Here is a 21,013-nt window from a genome sequence, read left to right as displayed (position 1 = left end):
GTGAAGAACGTGTCTTCTTTGTAAGTCACAAGAATGTGAGCTGTTCTCTGACTGTGCCCCTGGCAGGGGTAAGAGGGAGGATATGTTCATGGGGGTGTACAGCATGCCATTTCCTGCTGTGCCCGACAAGCCTGAGCGGAAAACGCTTTGTCCTACTGCAGCAATCTGGGAGCATCCCTAACTGTCGAGGTGAGCGCGCGTGTGCGTGTGTGTGTGTGTGCACATGCACACACCCAGGGAGGGCAGAGTGGTTGTAAAGGAGGAATTCTCCCAGACACGATGAAATGAAGGCTTGTCAAGGTGAAAGCTCTCTTGGGCACAGAGCAAGTACAGAGAAACAGCTGTTAATAGGTATCACGGTTTGTACGTGAAAGACTATTTATTGAAAACACGGTTACTGACAGGAAGCTCCTGGCTGCTCTCGGGTTACTCTCTTGGCTCACAACTAGAAGTGGTGTTTTTGTTTTTGTTTTTTTAGGGGGAGCCTCCAATTTTCTTTCCCCTCAAACCTTCCGTTCTAGGATAGGTAGATCTTATATAAATATATATACACGTCTGTATAAGTATGGCCTCTAGTAAAGAAAATATATAGTACACTCTTCATCGGGCAGTACCTACCATGCTGGGCTACCAATACTGAATGCCACTGTGTTCACACGTCCAAGGAGAGAGGCTGGGCGCGTGGTGTACAAGGGCCGCAGCACCAGGGAGGCCCCGTTGGCACAGCTGTGGCCTCAGCTAGCTCCCTGAAATCACGCCCAGTGGCAGAAACCACAGCACTGGGATGGGGGGAAGGGAAGGCCAAACTTCCTGAGGTCGGGGAGGCCAAAGGAAAGCAAAGAGGAGGGGGCTGCCATTCAGGTTAGGTGGGAGATTTCTCTAAGGAAGGAGAAGATAAAAATGTGGGGGGAGGGGGGAAGGGAGTGGACTCCAGTGGCTTCACCAGTCTCGGCCCAGGCCTTGTCTGGGCTCTCCCCGCAGAGTTCTCTGAGACTAGAGGGTAGGACATAGCTCGCACGTCTTTGACTTGCCAGGATGAGAGCCTGAGAGCCTGGTAGGGAGAACTTTCCATCTGCCCAGACAACTGTGTGGGCGAGAGAGATCTGGTGGCTCCGGAGACCAGAGATGTTAGAACCGAGCCTTGGTAGCAGCAGCTTGTTGGCACTGAATGAGGCCAGAGTGAGCCCTCACGAAGGCGACAAAAGCAAGGGCAAGGCATCTACCAAGCAAAGGCCACGGCCTCCGCTTGGATCTGAGACACAGGCACGGGTCACCCGAAAGCAGTCTCTCGGAGGCTCTCAACACGCCTGGAACGTCTGTCCTCTGCGGGCAGCCTTTGCTGGGCTCGCTCTTGTCCATACGGGGATCCAGCTGACCGGAGAGCAGGCTCAGGAAGAAAAGGTGAGTGACTCTTGTTAACTCCAGCCCAAAGCAGTCCCTGGCCCGAAGGCAAGGGGGTCTGCTGTTCATTCCTCACGCTCCGATCCCAGGCTCCACGGTGACGGGGAGCGCCGAGCACCCTGCCTTCGTGACTTAGGGCGGGCGGGGACCAAGAGGAAGCTCTGGGTGGTCTGAGGTGAGTCTGAGGAATGGCTGGCATTTACTGGCCACCGAGGTCACTACAGATTCTGTACAAGCAAAAGACAAGGCACCAGTCTGTGGGTGTTTCTCCTGGGCCCCAGATCCCTTCCTGGGTACCGTGGAGTCCGGCTCCAGGCTCAGCCGTAGTGATAGACGAAGTCGTAGCTGCTGGGCTCCTCGGGCACTGGCGGCGGGGCTTCGGGGATCTGGATGTTCTCCAGGTCCAGGAGCCGCAGCTTCATCTCCATGCTCAGGAGCGTGTCCAGGTCACTCTTGGTCAGCTCGCTGGACATGTCCTTCCCCAGAAGGGCACTGAGGCCGTCAATCCAGATGCAGTACTGTGGGAGCAAGTTGCGAAACGTCACAGGGTGGCCCCTGGTCAGCTGGAGGCCCTGCCAAGGTCCCTTTGCTGAGAGGATTCACCACAGTCTCTTTTGACACTACTTAGTGTCGGCAAAGGTGGTCTGGGATGATGGCAAAGATAAAAGGGGGGTGATCATTCACTTGCCCAAAAAAACCCTTTTGGCTTTTATGAGGGCTTTACATTGAAGCTTCCTAAGATAATCTGAAATAGGATTTATTTTTATTTTTTTTAAATATGATTTTTAAAAATGCAACTAATGAATACAGCAAAATGAGCCCCGAGTACTGGGGTGTCGGCTACCCAAAACTGCCCAGGAAATGAGCAACGGTTGGGGGGAATACATATTAGGTGAAAAAAGCAGGACTCAAAAGGAATCACTGTAGGATCTCCATTTTCTTTTCAAAAAAAGTTAAACACACAAAAAAAGCCCAGTCAACAAATCTTAAAAATTAAGTGCCACAGAAATTGAACTTGAGGGTCTCGTGATAAGGAGGAATAACAGAGAACTGTCGACCTATCCCTCTCTCATTCTTCCTGCTCAGTCTTTTTCCCTGCCTTTGCTCACCTGTCTCCCCACCTGCTAATTCTTGCAGAACTCCACTGGCAGCTCGGGGCTGCCAAAGTGCCTCCTTTTCCAGAAGCCCCACTTCTAGTGCCCTCTGGTGCTCCCTGAGCTCAGCGGCCACGTGGGGCTCAAGCACAGTTACTCATGTAACCCAGAGTACCTTCCAGTGCTGCAGGGACAACTGCGGGAGGACCAGACCCATCCGCCTCAAAGCCCAGGCCAGACCCACTACCGCCTGTGCCCAGGAGCCCTGAGGAGGGAGGGTCTGTTGGGTTCGCTCGGGAAGGTGGCCGGGCAGAGGCTGAAAAGGGGGAGAATTTTCCTAGTCCAGACAAGTTAGGTGGTGACCCTGTTTTTCTAATGGCAACTTACGGCTGCTGCTTTCGAGTAACCTGGGGAGCCCAGCTCAGGGGGATGCACCCCAGCCTGGCAGATCCTCGGTGCCAGGAAGCCTTCATGACACGCTGTGGTCCCCTGCCTTCAGGGGGATGTCCCTGTTGTGCCCACTCCCGCCCTCCAGCTGAAGAGTCACAGAGAGGGCTGGGCTGTCCACACTGCTCACCTCATACTTGTTAGGTGCAATGAAGTTTAAGGTCTCATCAGGGTCATACAGGATGGAGAACGCCAACTCCAACACCTCCTGAAAGACAAAGGGTTTCAGTTCTGTGGTGCAGTGGGGTGGCCTGGACTCTGTGCACCAAGATCTTGGCCAAATTCCTCGTCGCCTGGCACTGTCACTGAACGTGCTGACTCAGATGTGGTGTCATCAGGCCCCGGGCACGTGCACAGGTGTGGCTGGAGACGAGGCGCGGTGGGAACGAAGGCTAACTCACCCACTCCCCCCCGAGTCACGTCTACGATGCGGACGCTCCTAACACTGGAGAAAAGTCATTTCGCGACGCTCAAACCCTCTGTATCTCAGAGTCCACGATCGTAGATTACCTTCGGTACGTATGTCGGTGATCAGACTGACAGTCTTAACGGTTTAGAAACCACAACCACCACAACAAATTGTGGCCAAAGATGAGAGAATTTAAGCATCAACAACATAACTGTAATGCACTGGGACAAATATCAATTTGCTTCAATCCATGAGTTCACAGTAATACTAAATGCAACAAAACAAAACACACCCAAAACTGGTCACTGCTGGACGATACCAGAGAACCAACTCACTGTTTTAAAAGTAGGTACTTTTATAAAAGGAAAGAATCAAGGACTATTCTCCTTTCGTACATAAACTGGACCACTGGGAGGCCAGGAGTAGATGATGGTTAAGTTTCTCTTTAGAGAACTAGTTCAGCTCATAAATGAAAAGGAATGACCGCATTAGCACACCACTACTTTGCAAATCTTAATTTACTCGTGGAAGAGGCACTTAGCACCAGGAGTCTGCTAACATCGCAAAAAGAGAGACAATCACATCATATGTCTCTTGATAGAACATAATGCCACCTCGGAAGTCATCCTGCCCGCCCCCCCAAAAAAGGGGGTCAAACCGGAGCCGGATCAAGCCTCCCCCTAAATCTCTCCACCAACATACAGATCTGGGACAGAGGAACAAACTAAACTAGCCCATGGGGAGACAATCAGCACACTTCCGACTCGGAGAAACTACCAAACAAGCAACCTGGTTTCTTCAGCTAATAAACTGCAAAGAGGAAAACAAAGATGGAAAAGAGAGAGGGGAACTAGAGACTAATCACGATGTGCATATCCTATTGGATTCTGATTCAGTGAACAGAACGTGTATGAGTATGCATGTGTGTGCACGCGTGTGTATGTGCATGTAAACATTTATATATTTTTATACAGAGAAATTATGTTATTTATAGGAATGCAAACATCTGTGGAATATTTGATATTAAGTAACAACTTCTAAAATTTCTTTTTAAGTGTGATAATGGTATTGCGATTATGTTAAGAGTCCTTATCATTTACAGATACATTCTAAATATTTAAGAGGAAATAACATCATACTTGAGATTTTCTTTGAAGTAATAATAAGTGGATGGGTAGGACCCGCCATGGTTGTTGAGGCTGGGTGACGCATATGTGGGGGTTCTATCAGTTTCTGTGTATGTTCAAAACTGTTCCTAGTAAGACCCGTAGGAATAATTCAGAGGAGAGAGTGGGGGTGGGAGAACGTGCACTTAAACGGCAGCCACCACCGACTGAACCATCCAGGTGTCACCGTGACAGTGACCGTGACCCTGACTCCAGCAGGCCTGCTGCTCCACTTACCTTGTTCTGTTTCAGAGCGCTCTTCTCTTTCATGTGGGGGCAATCCTTCCCAGTGACAATGGCCTTAATGTCTGCAACAGGAACTGGGAAATGAAGGGAATTAGTCTCTGGAAGATCCATGCTGTGAGTGGGTCTTTGCATCAGTGCTGGAAGGGAAGCCCCAGCCCCCAGACCAAAGGGCTGTGTCAGCTCAGAGCCAGTGGCCTGGTGCTAGCTCCCCCTCTGTGGTCCCTTCCCGGGGGCCATGGCCTGCTGGACCGTGTCAAATCTCACGGGGGGTCAGTTCAGGGCTTTGGGATCGTCTCCCTGAGGACCGGGGCCTTGGACGCTTACATCACTTCCTTGGCACCGTGATGAAGCTGACAATGTCACAGATGTGCTTAGGACCTGCCAGCCCCTGTCCTAAGGCCATTACGTACATGACTCATTCAGTCCTCTTATGAAGGAAATGTGCCTATTACTGCCATTTTGCATGAGAAACCAAGGCAGAGGTGAAAATTAACTTGCCGTTAATTAGCATTAATGGCAAAGTGAGAATTCGAATCCAGGCAGTCTGGCTCCAGAGCCCTGCTTATACCACCACCTTTCAATATAGCCTGTAGCACCCCAACAATCTACTGACCCCATTCCCACTGGGGAGCCCACTGACGTCCCCGAGCAGCCCTGTGAGTAGGCCAGGTAGACATGACCTCTGACAGATGAGGAGACAGGTCCAGGGAGACAAGCGGTCCATGACCAGATCATCGGTTTGAGACAGCCAGGACTAACACTCAGGTCTCCTGACATCGAGTCCAGCTACTGTGACACATCAACGGAGAAATGAACCTACTTTTCTCTTGCAGGGATTCAAATGTCACCTCCCCTTGAGGGTTGTCATCCAAGTCACCATAGTGCAGGACCTTGTGGTTCAGTGCCAAGCGGCAGTACCAGAAACGTTCTGGAACACAAAGCAAGACGAGCAGGTGACCAAGGACAGTTCTGGGAAAGGCCTGGGTGCACGGAGGGCAAAAGGATGACGTGTTCCCGGCCTGCTCCCTGCAGGGTCTGTCCAGTAGGCTCCCTCCCCAGTGTGGTGGGTAAGGACCCGCCCAGCGGCCCGGGCCCCCTCACCTTGCCTCCGGCGGTTCCCAATCTTCCGGAAGCTGCTGCCCTCACAGAGCCGGTTCAGGCGTTGCTGCTTGATCAGCTCCAGGATCTCAGGCTGGATCTTCTCCCTCAGCTCCCTGGGTGCACGCACACGGGAGCAAAGGGAGGTGAGGGGACGGCAAAGCAGGTGGTGCCCCCCTCCCCAGCCCACCCGGCGGCACTTACACAATTGGCGGGGACTGGAAGTCATCCTGACTCATCCGCTCGGACTGGCGGAGTCGCAGGATCTCAGAGTAGCTCAGGCCACGCAGTTTGCTCTTGAACTGATCCAAAGAGCTGGGTTTGGAGGGTAAAGCTCGAGTGATCTGCTCTCGGACCACCTGCATGACCTGAGAGGGAAGGAAGCCGGCTGCCTCAGGCCCTCTCCTGAGGGGCCAGGCTGGTTCCAGGCAGCCCGGCTCTGCCCCCGCCCTGGAGGCACTCCAGACACTTGCTGGGTGAGCCAGAGTACTGACTCTCGAAGGCCCACCTTGTTAGGTGGTTCCTGAGGACAAATGCCTGACGGGGACAAATGCTTTCTTTCCCACAAATTTCAACTAGTTGACAGTGTGGTGGGATGAGCACAGGTTTGGAAGTCGGAGAGAAAGCGGCTCAGATCCTGACCCCATCTCTTAATCTGCGCCTTGAACAAGCCACTTGCCTTCTGCAGGCCCCCCCCCCAGACTCATCTCTAAAACAAGAGAAAGGAAGACATGTTTTCGGATATACGCTGCCTGGAGGGGGAGGGGCTATGCAGACACACAGCGCCTGACACCGGTGTGGGTTCTAAAGATGTGTTACTTCCCCTCCAACTACAGTGAAAGAGAGAACAGGCCATCCCACAACACGTTTGGTAGCTCGCGCCCGCGCAGGGAAAAGTCTACAGGAGAAAAGACTAGAGGGAGACGTGAACACGGTCATCACTGAGTGGTGGAACTACAGAGAACTTTCTCCTCTTTATACTTTGCAAATTGTTTACAATGAGATGAGCGGCTTCTAGACTGGCAGCTTTCGAGGACCCAGCAGTGCTCCGCGGAGCGTGGGGCCTCGGTGTGCGTCAGGAGTGACGAGCGAGTGGATAGACAGGACATGCCTATCATGCCAGTCCACTCCTCCTCTCCCTAGCGTTTCATGCCTATCATGCCAGTCCACTCCTCCTCTCCCTAGCGTTTCCTGGCCACGCAACTGCACCAGGGCCTGCATGCAGTAAGTGCTCAGTCAACCAGCGCTGTTACACTTAGGCTTAGCCTCTGCCCTCCACGGGAGACAGGCGGGGCGGGTACGGCTCCGCTGAGTCCAAGAGGGGCCCAGGTACCCAGGGGCAGACCCCTGCTCCAGGCTACAGGGGAAGCACAAGCAGAGGGGCCCGAGGTTCTCCAGGGCCGCATCTTGTGACCCGGTGCTGCTGACCCAGCTCAGGGGTTCCCCTGGCTCCGGCCATTGGTCACAGGCTGGCACATGCCCACCTCCACGTGTGGGCATCAGAGCTCCATGACACGGACCTTGTTGAAGTCCTCGGCTGTCGCCCTCATCTCCTTCCAGGTCTTGTTCAGCAGCTGGATGCAGATCCCGAAGAGCTCCTCAAACGCGCGGTCGTGGGTAAAGAACATCGGGTGGTAGTCGTTGCGGCCCTCGTTGGCTACGGAGGAGGAGAAGCGGGGAGGGTGAGGCCGGGCACTTGCATGCACCCAAGTCCCAAGGAACAAAAGCAGAGCAAGGCCAGGGAAAGTGAAGAGCGTGGCACGGGCTTTCCGCTACTCCCTCGGCTTTCTTCTCTCGGTCTGGCTCTGCCCTCTCTCAGGCTCAGCCACTAGCCTGACACACAGGAGCAAACGGATAGAGGCGTTAAATGACCCGCTCAAACCGAGCAGCAGCCGTGAGTCCCGTAAATGAGGCTAAGATGGCTCACGGCTCACCCGGTGATTGTCAAAACAAAGCACACTAGTTGTCCAGTCCCACTGACCCCTGGGCTCCTGATGACGGAGTGGCTGAAAGAAGAGGGGGGCGGCTGGGACTTACGCAGTTCCCCAACCTGCAGGATTTCACAGAGCATTTTGGTGAGCTCGATGGCGCTGCGGCCGAAGGGGCACTCATGTTTGTCCTCCCGGCTGCTGTTCTCCAAGACGATCTGGGGGGAGGAAGGCAGGGTGGATTGGGGAGGAAGGCAGGGTGGATTAGGGAGGCAAGACATGTGCTAGCAGGGCTGAGCCAGCTGGCCCCCAGTCGTTACCCGGATGTAGGTGTCCTGATGGACTTTAGCCAAGTACAGCATGTTGTCCAAGGCCAACATTCCAGGAGGAGTCTGGGTAAAGTCCATTGCTGGGTTGATATGGTTCTGGGGAAATAAAGGAACCGGATTTGAGACTCGGTAGCCTCCCGTGTGCAGTGCCAGCTGAGGGGACGCCCTACCACCCTACTCTCTGCCACTCGCTCTTGTGTTACCTCCTTCTGCCCGCCTTCTCTGCGAGATTGGGAGCTCCTGACCCAGGACTGTGCAGGCTCATTCTGTGTCCCCAGCACCCGGCATACTGTGCGCTGAGTGCGTAGGTGCACGCTATGTGTTTAATTGAATTAACTCCATCCTTGAGTGTGTCCTATCACAAGATATCCACTTCCGCTTTTCAAAGCACCTCCCTGCTTTCAGGAGAGGTCCTCTCTTTACTCATGTGACTGACCTCCTGCACCCTCTAACAGATGGATTCGTTCCAAGGGGCCAAATGCCGCATGGAAATGCGTGACCTGCCAGCGCCAAGTGTCATCTACTCCAGGGCCACCATGATGAAGGGGGGTTCTCGGGGCTGTGTGTGGGTACGCCCTCTGACCTCCTGTCAGGGGAGCAGGCCTCCCAAGGTCCATACTTCAGGAAACTTACAGTAAAGCCCAGCATTTTGTAGTCCTTGGTATACATGGCTTTGCGCTTCTCAGTCCCACTCCCGGGGACATTGCTAGGGTCAGACTCTGCATCAAATGCGATCCTTCTCAGTTCAAATATAATGTCTCTTTGAGCCTGAGAAGTGAAACAGACAGCCAGAGGTAAATCAGCTAACCCAGGGAAGCGAGGAAAAGAAGGAGCAGGTTAGGCTTTCCTGGGCAGGACTCTGGCCCGTCAATCTCTGTCCTGAGAAGTCAGAGGTGGACTTGGCCCAAAGGGTCGCCCAGCGGGAAAAGACAGCAGACAGGCAGAGTCAGCTTTCCCAGGGCAACACAAACCATTTCTGCAGACACAATCAAACACAGTCCCTGGCACACTGCGGGTGCTCAATGCATAGCCTAACGGGGGAATGCACCACATCAAATGGTGTACAACTTAAGCCAGGAGTGCTCTGTCCCACTGCACACCTACCTGGTCATTGGGGTCCATCTTGGTCATCATCCTTTCTTCCAGAAGGTTAAAGGTCAGGACTTGCAGGACATACAGCTGATGGGCCATCTCAGTTTTGATTGGGCGGTTCCCTCGGATCACATGCTGGAAAAAGCAAAGGCAGGGGGCAGAGGGCTGAACTGATTTTCTTCCACTGAAGACTCACATCCATGCTGGTGAAAGAGAAAGTACGCTGGGCAGGGAACAAGTCTTCCCTCCCACACACGGAACTTCAAGACTTCATGTTCTAGAAAGGATGGAGCAGGAAAGGGCTCGATTCAGGCTGAGATGATTCCCTGCAGGCCCCAAGGGCACAGTCCTTTTTTCCATACTCCCCTGGGCAGGGGAAGTGGAACCAAGGGCAGAGGCTGTATCCCATCACACCGAAGATGAGGGAGGCGGCCGGGCTAAGATTATGATGCAGGGCGCAGCGGCTGGACCTTCGTCCAGGTAGGCACTCAATCCAAGACACAGACAGTGTGTGCGGAGGACTCCCCTTTGTCTTCCCGTGGAAAAATACAATGTTGTGGATGGCCTCACCAAGTAGAGGCTTTAGGAAAGGCCACTTTCTAGAAATGGTATGGAGACACCTACATAAAGGAGGGCAGCTCATGTTCTTTGCCCAGCCTTCAACGCTCCCCCACCACCTTCTCTCCTATCACTCTGTGTATGCTCCCCTCCCTGCGTCCCCTACGTTCTGTCCTGCCCCCTCTCTTTCCACGACCCCACCACGCCCTCTCAGTTCCTCACCTCCAGCTCTCTGCCGCCCAGCCCGCTTCAGGCTCCCTCCTCCTTCCCTCATGCCCCACCTCTTTTTCTCACAAGCTACCTCTCCCTGTGTCCCTTGGGTTGATCAAGGCCTGGCAAAGGTTCTGGCCTCCTATTGCCCTGCTCTCACTCCCACAATGGCTGCTCTTCCTGGCTTGCTCCCTTGTATTGCTTGCTTTTTCTCTGTCTTCCCTGCCATCTTGAATCGTTCTTGGTCTCTCCTCGCCCAAATGAGACTCTTGCCCAGTTTTCCACACACACTCCTTCCGTGTCCTTCGTGTTCTCTCCGTCTAGCTCTATCTATGTCTCTGGAGCTGTGCTGTCCAATGTGGTAAGGACTCGGTATATGTGGCTGTACCTATTTCCATCAGTTAGAATCCACTGAGGTTAGAAATTCTGGTCTTTGGTCACACTAGCTACATTTTAAGCTCAACAGGTATATATAGCCATTGGCTACCACCCAATGATAGAGCAGCTCTGAAACATCTCCATTATCACATAAAGTTCTACCAGACAGCATCGCTCTACAGCTCCGTAACTCGAGAGTTTGCTCTGGCTCGAGATCAATGTCTTTAGACCTGTGCAGTCTGGTTGGTAGCCACCGGCCACATGTGGCTGCTGAGCACCTGAAACGTGGCTCGTCCAAACTGAGATGCGCTGCAAATGTAAAATGTACGCCAGATCTCAGAGCCGCAATGTGAAAAAAGAAAATGTAAAATATGCCATTACCAATTTTTTTCTATTGATTACGCACTGAAATCACAGTATTTGGGATATAGTGGGTTAAACTGAATATATTATTGAAATTGATGTCCCATATTCCTTTTTTACTGTTGCTACTGTAACATTTAAAATGAAGTAAGTGGCTCGCGCCGTATTTCCACTTGACGGCGCTGCTCTAGCCTTCCTCTCCCCGACATGTGACTGCAGAGTGTTCTTCATTTCTCTAGATCTGCGCAGCTTAATACGGCAGCCACAAGCCACATGTGGGTATTTTAACCGAAATTTAAAAAAATTACAAACTTAGCTCCCCAGTCACACTGCACACATTTCAGGTGCCCCGTAGCCACACACGGCTAGCGGCCACCACTCTGGACAGCACGTCCCTGCTGCAGAAGGTTCCGTGGGCGGTGCTGCCCCTAACCTCTCACTAGCGTGTGCAAGGCCCTCACCTCCTCCAGGTGGTGGCTGTCTGCGGCGCTATGCTCAGGGAGGTGCTTATCTCCATCCCACGCTGATTGCTCTCCTCCTCTTCCCCCCACCCTAGCAAGCCACCCCACCCCCAGCCTCTCACTGCGGGGTCTCCTCGGGCCCCCTCCACACCTCGTTTTGCCTCCCTCTGAGCCTCTTCCTTTCTCTCTGCCCCTTCCTCTGCCGCTCTGAAGCCTCCCTACCCTTCTTTCCTCCTCTCCTCTCTCCACAATTCATCAAACTACGTTGGGAAGAGGTTAAAGTTAATGTGATCTGGTTTGCATTCATCTGAAACACCCTTTCTCAAATTAGAGACATCACAGCGGGGAGGTCACCACTCTGCCAGCCGCAGCTTCCAGGAGCACAGCCCGTCTGAGAGGTCACAGTTTCAGAGCTTTTACCTCAAGTCCTATTTGAGTGCTGAGTAATTCAAGGCCTACACTCTTGGGCTTGATCCCGTGAACTCCCGGGACTTCAGTGAGCACGTGTTAACCATTTGACCGCAGTCCTGAGCCCTGACCCTGAACTGTCTTCTACAGTAGAATCTTTGCGGGGCGCCTGGGTGGCACAGTTGTTAAGCGTCTGCCTTCAGCTCAGGGCGTGATCCCGACGTTCTGGGATCGAGCCCCCCATCAGGCTCCTCCGCTGGGAGCCTGCTTCTTCCTCTCCCACTCCCCCTGCCTGTGTTCCCTCTCTTGCTAGCTGTCTCTCTCTCTGTCAAATAAATAAATAAAATCTTCAAAAAAAAAAAAAAGAATCTTCGCTTGTTCCAAGGTTTGTCCAGAAATGAGCTGAACTAACCCCATTGAGGTAAATGATAAACCTCGAAATTCATTCCCTTCCCCTCAGAAGGGCACCCTCCCTCCCACACATGCGGAGGGCGGCACCCAAGGGGGCTGCTCAGGAACGCGGACAAGCATGCGTGGGCCTGTGCGCTCTGCCCCGCTCACGGGCGGCCGGCCGGAGCGTCTGCTCACATCCCTCCTGCCCACATCCCTCCTGCCGGCTGTTGGTGGGGCTCTGACCAGGGAAACGGCCAGCAGGCAGGAGCTGGTTCTGCAAGGCGAAGAGGTGGGCTCTGTGTGTTCAGCGCAGCCCGATGCTTGGCTTTGCAAGCACTCAGAGCTCACTTCTTGAATTCTACCACCTTTGTATCCTGCTCACAGTAAAAGAACTGCTGACGTGAGCGGGGTGCTTACCAAGGGCCAAGCACCCTGCTAAGCGCTGTGTATATGAGAGCTCGGGTAGGCCTCACATCCAGATGAGCAAATCAAAGCAAATCCAAGTTAAGTGAATTGCTCAAGATCAAAGATTGGTTAATGGCAGAGTGGAGGCTGGTGACTCTGAAGTTCGTGCTCAGAATTGCCCAGCCTTTTACACCTGACTTCTCATTTCTCATTTTATTCCTTCCACTGTGGCCTCCTGGTTTTCCCTTGGTTTTGACAACTGATAAAACGGCCTCCCTTTCACCCAGATCCCCAGCTCTCTTTCCCAGCTCTCCCCCGCCGCACCACCCCCCCCAGCCAGCTCCCTCCCACCCACATCCCCATGTGGGGACAGGGAGTCAGCCCTTCTCCCAGATGCCTCCCTCCTCGCCACCTCCCCCTCTACTTTCCTCCCTCATACACCCCCAGGACACACACACCTGCTAGTGTGAGCTTTCTAAACGCCAGCCTGGTTATGTCACCATCCCGACGAAATCCCCCCAACTGCACTTGGGAGAAAGACTAAGGCCCTACTTGACCTCGTCTTTGCTGCTCTCCAGCCTCCAGCCCCAGCCCACGTCTGCTCCTTGACCCTCTCGCCACCCAGTCACACGCTCCTTCTCGGTCTGCTGAGGGGGCCTCAGCCTCACCTACTATCATTCCTCTAGAGGCTTCCTGACACCTGGTCCTCCTCCTGAAATCCCCCCAGACAGTGAAGCTCTAGGGAACCACTGACCACACGGTGCTCTGGCGCCATCCCACGGGACCGGAAGGTCTTTGAGAGCAAACACATGGTCTTATTCCTCCCTACTCATGCCCCACCAAACTCAGGTCTGATTGGTATTAGCTCAACGAATTACTTTCCTCTTTGGGGCCTATTTTAACACATTCCTTCTGGATAAACACTGTTGGAGTTCCAGGGCAATGAACAGCGCAGCTGGCTGGACTTTGTACTCCTCAGAGGCTCTGCGATTCCTGGAGGGATGGCCTCCTAGAGACAGCTCTGTTTACGGAGGATTACAGGAAAAAGCGGTCCTGCTTCACAAGGGTTTATTAGCACCTATCTGTTGGTAGGTTCCCTTTGAGCGCCCTCCCCACTCAACAGTAATGTCATAATAATAACACAACTACCGTAACAGTAATAATTGCTATCACCAGTAGCAAAATACAGCTTGTTCCGGGAACTTACGTTCAGGATTATGGACCGAAGGTGCTTCTGTGCAAATGCATTTGCCATATCCTGTTGAGAAAAACAAGCAAATGTAAGGCGAGGTGGCAGGCACCCAGCTGTGACAACTATCAAACGAAAAGTGATATTGTGGCTCTGGGGCTTTTTCTCTGAAAATTTTTCTCCATTCAAATAAAGAGTGGGCAAATGGGGAAAAAAAATCCACGGACTATCAAACATATTTTATACTCTGAAAAATTCCCACACCTTTTTTTCTGGGAGTGCAAATGGACTCAATTTGGGCACCCCCCCCAATGGTACAGTTAACCACATCATCTTCCAACAGGAACAAAGACCGCTTCAGGACGAGACACTCAAGTCACAAGGATGCCGGGCAATGGACAATGCGTACGGAGCACAGAGCGGTGAGATGGTTCCCATGCACCGTTCCAGGCAGACAGCCACCCTCAAGGCTGGAAGGGCCTCCTCCAACCCGAGGACAGGGCTTTGGCCCCAGCGCCCCCTCCCGGGCCCCCAGCGCCGCACTGGCTGGTAGAGCCAGGGCACGGATGCTCTGGCGCAGTAAGGAGCCGGGATTCACTTCCCTCTGGTTTGGAGAACGGCATGCTGGTGCTTTCGGGTAATTTCTCATAATAGGGTCATCGTTTTTATTGTATTTCGTTCAGCTTCTGACAGTAACGCCTTATTTATTTAGCACACTTGGGAAATAAAGTACCCTACCTAAGGAGTCTTCCAGGGAGCGAAGCTTCGAGGGTCCTTTCAAGGACCTTGTTTTGACCGTTCTTACACAAATTCTCTAAAAATATATTATAGACATTTCTTTATTTTTGAAGGGATGACAATGATCACAACTTAATCACTGCCAAGCACTCAGCTTCCCCGGAAGAGCGGTGTGCTCTGACATTCTGACACCCCAAGGAGCTCCGAAATGTGCGGCTAGTTTCCCTCAACAAAATGGTCCCAAGGTTCCTGTGCTTTTAATCTTTCTGACAGCTTTTCATAATTCTTCTGTCTCCTCCTTCCAATCTCGGCCATCGCTTCTTAGCACGTTAATTAGTATGACTTCACTTTCTAAACTGCTGCCTTAATTTAATTTTATGGATAATTCTAAATCAATGGGCCTGAGGGAGCTGTCACACCTCTCCCATGGAGCAGTATCTGTGAGCGCTCTCATTTTTCTCAGAGCTAAAAGGCCTTTCCCTCTCCCTTCTCCACCTCTAGCCATATTCCAAATGGCTGACGCTGCCAGGGACATTAAGTTTTACTTTGCATCCCCTGAGCACACACTGGCTGGCAGAGGAGGAAGGTGGCCTAGAAACTTCTTTGGTAGCTATAGGAAGTTGGCTTGAGATTAAATCTTGCTGTGGACAACTCACAAAGTGGGTAATTAACATTGGCCTACTGCTAGAATATAACGGCTTTAGACCAGAAGCTTCTCTGTGGTGCTGGGGGAAAGCGCTCATCCTCTTTGATAGCCTTGTAAAGCCGACCTCGAAAGCTCCCTCTAACCAAGGAACAAGCATGCAAATTCCCTCCTGACAACCGTCTAAACTTTTTCAAATTCCTATGGTCTAGTACGCATCCAAAGCAACACAGGTTTATCTTTACTCTTTGCTATACCAGGCTGGAGGGTGATGCATCCGTGGTAGCACCTAGATGAAAGTCTCAGGCTGTTTCTGAATCTGATCTCCCCTGGCTGAACCACAAACTTATGTAAAGGCAGGTTACAAAGGAAAGACTGGGCAGTATTCCCTGGGGCCGGAATCCCCTTAATCCTGGATATAACGCTAGTCTCTAGCGCTTCCCTGAGTGTTCTAATAAACGAGATTTACAGCACACGACCTTTCCCTGGGTCTTGGAGTTCTGTGAACCCCTCGATCAGAACAAGAGGTTCTCGCCGAGCTCTGACCTCCCCACCTGGAAGAGAGCTGGGGCCCTTTCCATATGGCGGTGCTACTTACAGTGACAGGCAGGTCTAGAGGGTTAAGGTGCTTGTCCTGCCGGCAGAAAGCAAAAAGCACAGAGAGAAGCAGATGGAAGAATGAGCTTTCAGCTTACATTCAAAACAGGACTAGGAAGGGAGAGATTAACAGAACAAAGCCATCCAAGAAAGACGAGGACACACAGAACCATAGATGCTCCTGGTCCTCCCACGGGAAGCCACCAAGAGCTTGGTTCATGATCCCACATGAATTTCAACTTCCAGAGCCCATGGTACGGACAGAGAATTTAATAGTCTTTCTTTTGTACACCACTTGGGCTTTTTTTTTTTTTTTTTAACCAGAGATATCTAGAGTGTCAGAGTCGTAAGGGCCCTTAGAGATCATTTAATCTGGCTCTTTCATTTACAGAAAGAGAAACAGAGCCGATAGGTTAAAGCACCTGCCCAGCCCAGAAATGCACTTAGCCTCCGGGCCCCGGGCTTAGGTCAGGGCTTGCTCCCCGGCCCGGCTGATGCCTGGTTTCCTCACTCGTAAAACTGGGCTCTTGTTTCTCCTCACGACACCCCTAGGAAGTACACAGAGCACATGCTACTGCTCCCAAGCACAGGTGAGGACACCGGGCCTCAGAGCAGCAGAGCGTGGGCATCGCGTCACACAGCCTACGGGCCGGGGCACAAAGCAGCTTCGAATCTGAGGGTCTTTAGACACGAAACTTCGCACCAAGTTCCTCCACTCTGGCTTCCTTAAGTAAGGATCTCATTTGTCCCGCTGTCCTTGGACTGGACGGTGATTCCTAGAGGGCCTCCTCTCCCTTCGCCATCCTCTAGCCGGGGTCGGCAACGAAGACCAGACTGGGCTTGCCGTCTAGTTGTGTATACAAGGTCTTCTTGGAAGACAGCCACCCCTGTTTGTTCACCTATTGTCGGAGGCTCTTTGGGCTCTAATGACAAAGCTGACCGGCTGCCACACAGGCCATAAGCCCGCAGAGCAAAAGATACTTACTCTTGGGCCCTTCAGAGGAAGAAGTCTGCAGGCCCTGCTCTGACCTGAGACCTGGGCCTCCCTGGGCCTTCCTTAGCAAGGCCGCTCTGAGGGCCCCTGACACAGAGGGATGGAAAGAAGGACTCTTGGGGAAATGGCCATGTGTCTGCTGTCTGCACAACAAACGGTGGATGGGAGACAATTCTTCTCCTGGAAGAGCCCAGATGAAACGCTGGAAAAGGCAGCCACAGACCTGTCGCTTGTCCTCAGGAGCCTTCAGGAAAAGCGCGTTAATCAGTGCAATGGCGTAGGTCTGAATCTCCTGGTTGGAGCTGTGCCAGTGGAGAAAGAAGGTAGAGGGAGATTAGAAGACTGACCAGCAAGAGGACACCAGGTGCATTTGCAACAGTCGCTCACAGATGGTAATCAAATAATCATCCAGGGTGATCTCTCAGAAGCCTTAAAAGTGGGAATACTCTGTGACCCAGCAACTCTACTAATAACAATTTATCCAAAGACGGTAATCAGGGAGCAAGATGTATTGGCAAAACGTTTCATTCAAATACTGTCAAAAAAAAAAAAAAGAAAGAAAGAAAGAAAGACAGACAGAACGGTAAATAATCCAAATGTCTACAATCACAACCCTGTACACATCACAGTCCTAAGTTGTCATTAAAAATCACGTTGTAGAGTAAAGGTTCTGCCCCCAGGATTCGGAGTGTCTGTAAACCCTAGAAACGGTACAGAAACTGTACCACGCAGTTGGTTGACTATGTGTTATTTTCTCCAAGGAAGTGAGAGTCTATAACTGTTACTGGATTTTCCAAGGCATATGGGATGTAAAACAGATGTAGAACTTTCTTAAGAATGTCTAACATGGGGAAATGTGCAAGAGCTTTACTCCGTAAAAAGTCAAGGTACACAGAGTATACGGAGTAAGCTCTCGGTTCTACTAAAAGTACGCGTGGAAGAAAACGCCTGGGAAGGCAGTCAGTTTAATGTGAACAGTGGTTCTGTCTGGAGGGGGGAAAACGGGCAAAGGATTCACTCTTTGTACTTTTCTGTATTTTCAAAGTCTTCGACGACAAACTTGCTTCATTTTTAAACAAATTTACTACAGCCGTTCTCTGGAATCTTATAATCCTGGTACTTGGCAAGATGTCTCCACCGGCCACACTGAGGGTACACTTGGTGGCTCTTTTTCAGATGGGCCGGCAGACTTCCTGGTCAGGTGGGGGCATCCTGGAGGTCTTATGAAAGGCACTCAGTGTCCCAGCCCCAACACAGGAGGACATAATGTCTAGTAATAGCTACAGGCTGAAAACAGTCCTGGACTGACCCCTAAGAAATGCCATGGTCCTCTACCATCCTTGGGGGAATTCAGAAATGAAGAAACAGAGGTAGGTCTGAAGTCAGGAAACTCAGAACTCTCCATATGGAGCTTATAATGGTCCCTTCACTTCAAACAACCTTTTTGGCTTTGGGTATGAAAACAGAAACTGAAGAATTCCTTTTTACATGGATTAGTTGAGGTCGGGGGACAGGTAGGGAGCAGAGCCGGGTGAAGACCAGGGTGCTATCAACGAGCAAAGCTGGGAACTGACAGGACATTCTGTTGGCATCTGCCCATGTCCGAAAGGCTAACAGGGAGCAAGAGTCAGAAAGGAGTCAACCGTGTCACCACGTTGTCTGGGGGAGTCCAGCCCTCTTAAATTGTAGAGAAGGCTTAAAGGGAAGTGAAAAGGATGGAGAGGAGAGCAACGGTGCTCCAAAAGGTTCATCTGTCTTCTGGTTTTACTGTCTGGTAAAATGTTTTAGGATGTGATAAGCTTCTTAGTTTTGTTTTGACTTTTATTTTTATTAATTTATTTTTAAGTAGGCTCCACACCTAGCATGGAGCCCCGTGCAGGGCTTGAATCATGACCCTGAGATCAAGACCTGAGCTGAGAGCAAGAGTCACACACTTAACCGACTGAACCACCCAGGCGCCCCCGTATTAAGCTTCTTAGAAAACAAACAAAAGCAAACAACTCCTGAAATGAATACCTATCCTGTGCTGGCCATGATCCAAGATCTTTTATCTCCTTTGATCCTCACAAGTCTGAGTGGTGGGGAGGACTAACCCCAGTCTGGAGAGGAGGAAACCGAGACCAGGTGAGACGAGGTAATTTGCCGAAGGCAGAGACCTGGTTAGTGTGCAGAAGAGCCGGGATCTGACTGGTAGCCCGAACTCATGCCCAATGTGGTATTTTTTGCTCGCCCCACAGCATGTCGTTCATCTGCTAAATGTTCGTTCAACAAATACTAATTGACTTCTACTTAAATCAAATCAGGGTACCCAAAAAGGATTGGTCCTTCTTCCCAGAGAGTTCAAAATTTAAAATGGGAGACAGGTAACAAAAATGAAGAATTTTATATCATTATCATAGGTACAAAGAGAGACTATTTGGCCCAGAGAGGAAAGAGCGCCTAATTCTGTCTGGTGCGCGGTGGGACAGGAAGGCTGGGAGCACTCGGCTTCATCCTGAGGGACAAGGAGCGCCACAGACGATTTTAGCAGGAGCATGACATGATCGGGTCCAAATCCCAGGAGCGTCTGGCAATAGGGTGGAAGTGCTGATGAATGAGTGAACGAGCAGACTGGCGGCTTGGAACACAAACAAAAGAGGAGGGCTGGGAGATGGACAGAGGATGAGAGGTGAGAAGGGAAGCTGGGGCAGGGTCTCTTACTCACACCTGGAGGTGAGAGATGAGCTGTCCCACGGTGATTTCCTCTGCGATCTTCTGGTACAGACTCTGGCTGTTCAAGACCATGCTCTCCAGGATGGCCAGAGACCTCTGAAGGATGGACACGTCCACCATGGGCTGGCTCACGTACCCTGCAATCTACAGCCAGTGAGGGACCGGTCAGTCAGGAAGCCCAGTGCCCAAGAGTGCTGGACGGCTTGGGTTTCTGACGTTAGCCCACGAAGGCTTTCCTCCCGGGTTTGTGGCCCACATGGGAGAGGCTGTCCCCATGTGGACAGTGGTATCTGGTTTATGGCCACCCTGGCCAATGTGCCAGGATTTCCCTAGGCATGGACAACTCCATTCCAAATGACAGCATCCAGTCAACTGTGTTTCCTCAAAATCTAAGGGCTCAATCATTTGTTTTCAAAATAAGGGTTGAGGCATGAAAAAGCTAAGTGTAGAAAGTACAGGATCTTCCTGAAACCGGGATCTCCTTTTATCTCCATGTACCCCTCTCCTGACACAAGTTCTGTCCCTACGCGCACGCAGGACGGCAGAGACTTGGGAGGCAGGAAGGCATCAAAGTCTTGTAATCTAATAACTCCCCATTATTCTCAACCCCCATTATAATGTCCCCGACACATGGTCATTTCACTTTTGCCTAAATAACTCCAGCATCAGGAAGTTCCCAATGTCCCAAGCCAATGACAGGTGTGATTCTAGGTCAGTGGATACATGACTCATTGGTTTTAGTCCAGTTTTGAGAATTGACACCACCTCTTCCTGCGGAAGAAAGGAAGGCAAAAGTAGAAATGTCCCCTCCCACCCACTGAGTTCGATCTGACCATCCAAATGGGTGGCTCTGCAGATCTGTCAACGGAAGGCAGACTTAGAAATCTAAGGCAAACAAAATGATCATGGAAGCCAAAGAGAAGGCAGCGCTCGGGAAGCAGGTCGGCAGACTCAGGGCTGCTACTGGTGGCCTGGTTGGTGTCATCCCAAGTCTCACTGGCAATTCCACCCGCTTTGGCCACATCCAGTTCCCAGAGCCCGTTTCTATCTTCTCAGAGCAGGCCCTGAGAGAACAGTGAAGGGACTCTTTCAGGAGCCCCAGGAAGACCCGCGTGTGAGGATGAAAAATCAGGTCTTGGGGATAGAAAGCCGACCCTCAGCAGAATGGCTGTCTTGCCTGCATCTCTCCATAAATCGACAGGACAACTGGCCATGGAGGGAGGAGAGGACGACGGAATGCTGGAGGCCTCACCTGCTTAATGAAGGTGATTGAAACCATGTCCCAGGAAACAATGCCGTGGTCCATGAGCTCTAAGAAGGCAGTCAAGGTGAATGCCAGCATCTCACTGTAGCTGAGACATAAGTAAAACACACCCCAAATCATACAAAGATTCAGAGCTGGGGAACACAGGTGTGACGGCAGCCGCAATGGGGACGGATTTCAGCGTAAGCGCCGGGATGGTCAGCACAGCTGTGAGTAAGCACCTGCATGCACACCTGGCCAGGTGTGCAGCAGATTCTGTCCAGGTATCCATCTCTGGGAAAAAAGAGCTGCCAGGGGATTGGCTTTCCTTCCCTATATCACCTCACCTCAGGGGAACACGATCACTCATCCGTTTCCCAAAACCAAAAAAGGTATCAGACCTTTGTCAACCCCAGTACTTGGCAGGGTACCCAAGGGAGCTCACAGCCCATGTTCAAGGCCAAGAGGCAGCAAACGAACTTTGGACAGGGGCTCAATTCCTGTTCAACTA

At 51.7% G+C, this 21,013-nt stretch overlaps 1 protein-coding gene across 8 annotated transcripts in view; it reads right to left on the bottom strand.

Annotated features, from left to right (window-relative positions):
• Positions 1 to 344: 344 nt before the first annotated feature.
• The window catches only part of ELMO2 (engulfment and cell motility 2), a 37,623-nt gene continuing 16,954 nt past the window's right edge, over positions 345 to 21,013 (bottom strand). For all 8 annotated transcript variants that reach the window (XM_034641737.1, XM_034641736.1, XM_034641738.1 and 5 more), the window contains 15 exons: positions 20,512 to 20,611; positions 19,252 to 19,403; positions 16,771 to 16,849; positions 13,594 to 13,644; positions 9,223 to 9,345; positions 8,752 to 8,886; positions 8,110 to 8,214; positions 7,899 to 8,007; positions 7,382 to 7,518; positions 6,066 to 6,229; positions 5,865 to 5,977; positions 5,584 to 5,691; positions 4,755 to 4,837; positions 3,073 to 3,150; positions 345 to 1,919 (listed from right to left, as the gene is read on the bottom strand). In XM_034641737.1, the coding sequence (XP_034497628.1) occupies positions 1,719 to 1,919; positions 3,073 to 3,150; positions 4,755 to 4,837; positions 5,584 to 5,691; positions 5,865 to 5,977; positions 6,066 to 6,229; positions 7,382 to 7,518; positions 7,899 to 8,007; positions 8,110 to 8,214; positions 8,752 to 8,886; positions 9,223 to 9,345; positions 13,594 to 13,644; positions 16,771 to 16,849; positions 19,252 to 19,403; positions 20,512 to 20,611 (1,738 nt within the window). In that variant the 3' untranslated portion in view covers positions 345 to 1,718. The remainder of the gene's footprint in view (positions 1,920 to 3,072; positions 3,151 to 4,754; positions 4,838 to 5,583; positions 5,692 to 5,864; positions 5,978 to 6,065; positions 6,230 to 7,381; positions 7,519 to 7,898; positions 8,008 to 8,109; positions 8,215 to 8,751; positions 8,887 to 9,222; positions 9,346 to 13,593; positions 13,645 to 16,770; positions 16,850 to 19,251; positions 19,404 to 20,511; positions 20,612 to 21,013) is intronic.

The sequence above is a fragment of the Ailuropoda melanoleuca genome, chromosome 13, assembly GCF_002007445.2.
Source record: "Ailuropoda melanoleuca isolate Jingjing chromosome 13, ASM200744v2, whole genome shotgun sequence".
In the NCBI taxonomy this organism is placed as follows: Eukaryota; Metazoa; Chordata; class Mammalia; order Carnivora; family Ursidae; genus Ailuropoda; species Ailuropoda melanoleuca.
Note: the sequence above shows the minus strand (reverse complement) of the source record. Positions and strands in the feature narration are given on the sequence as shown.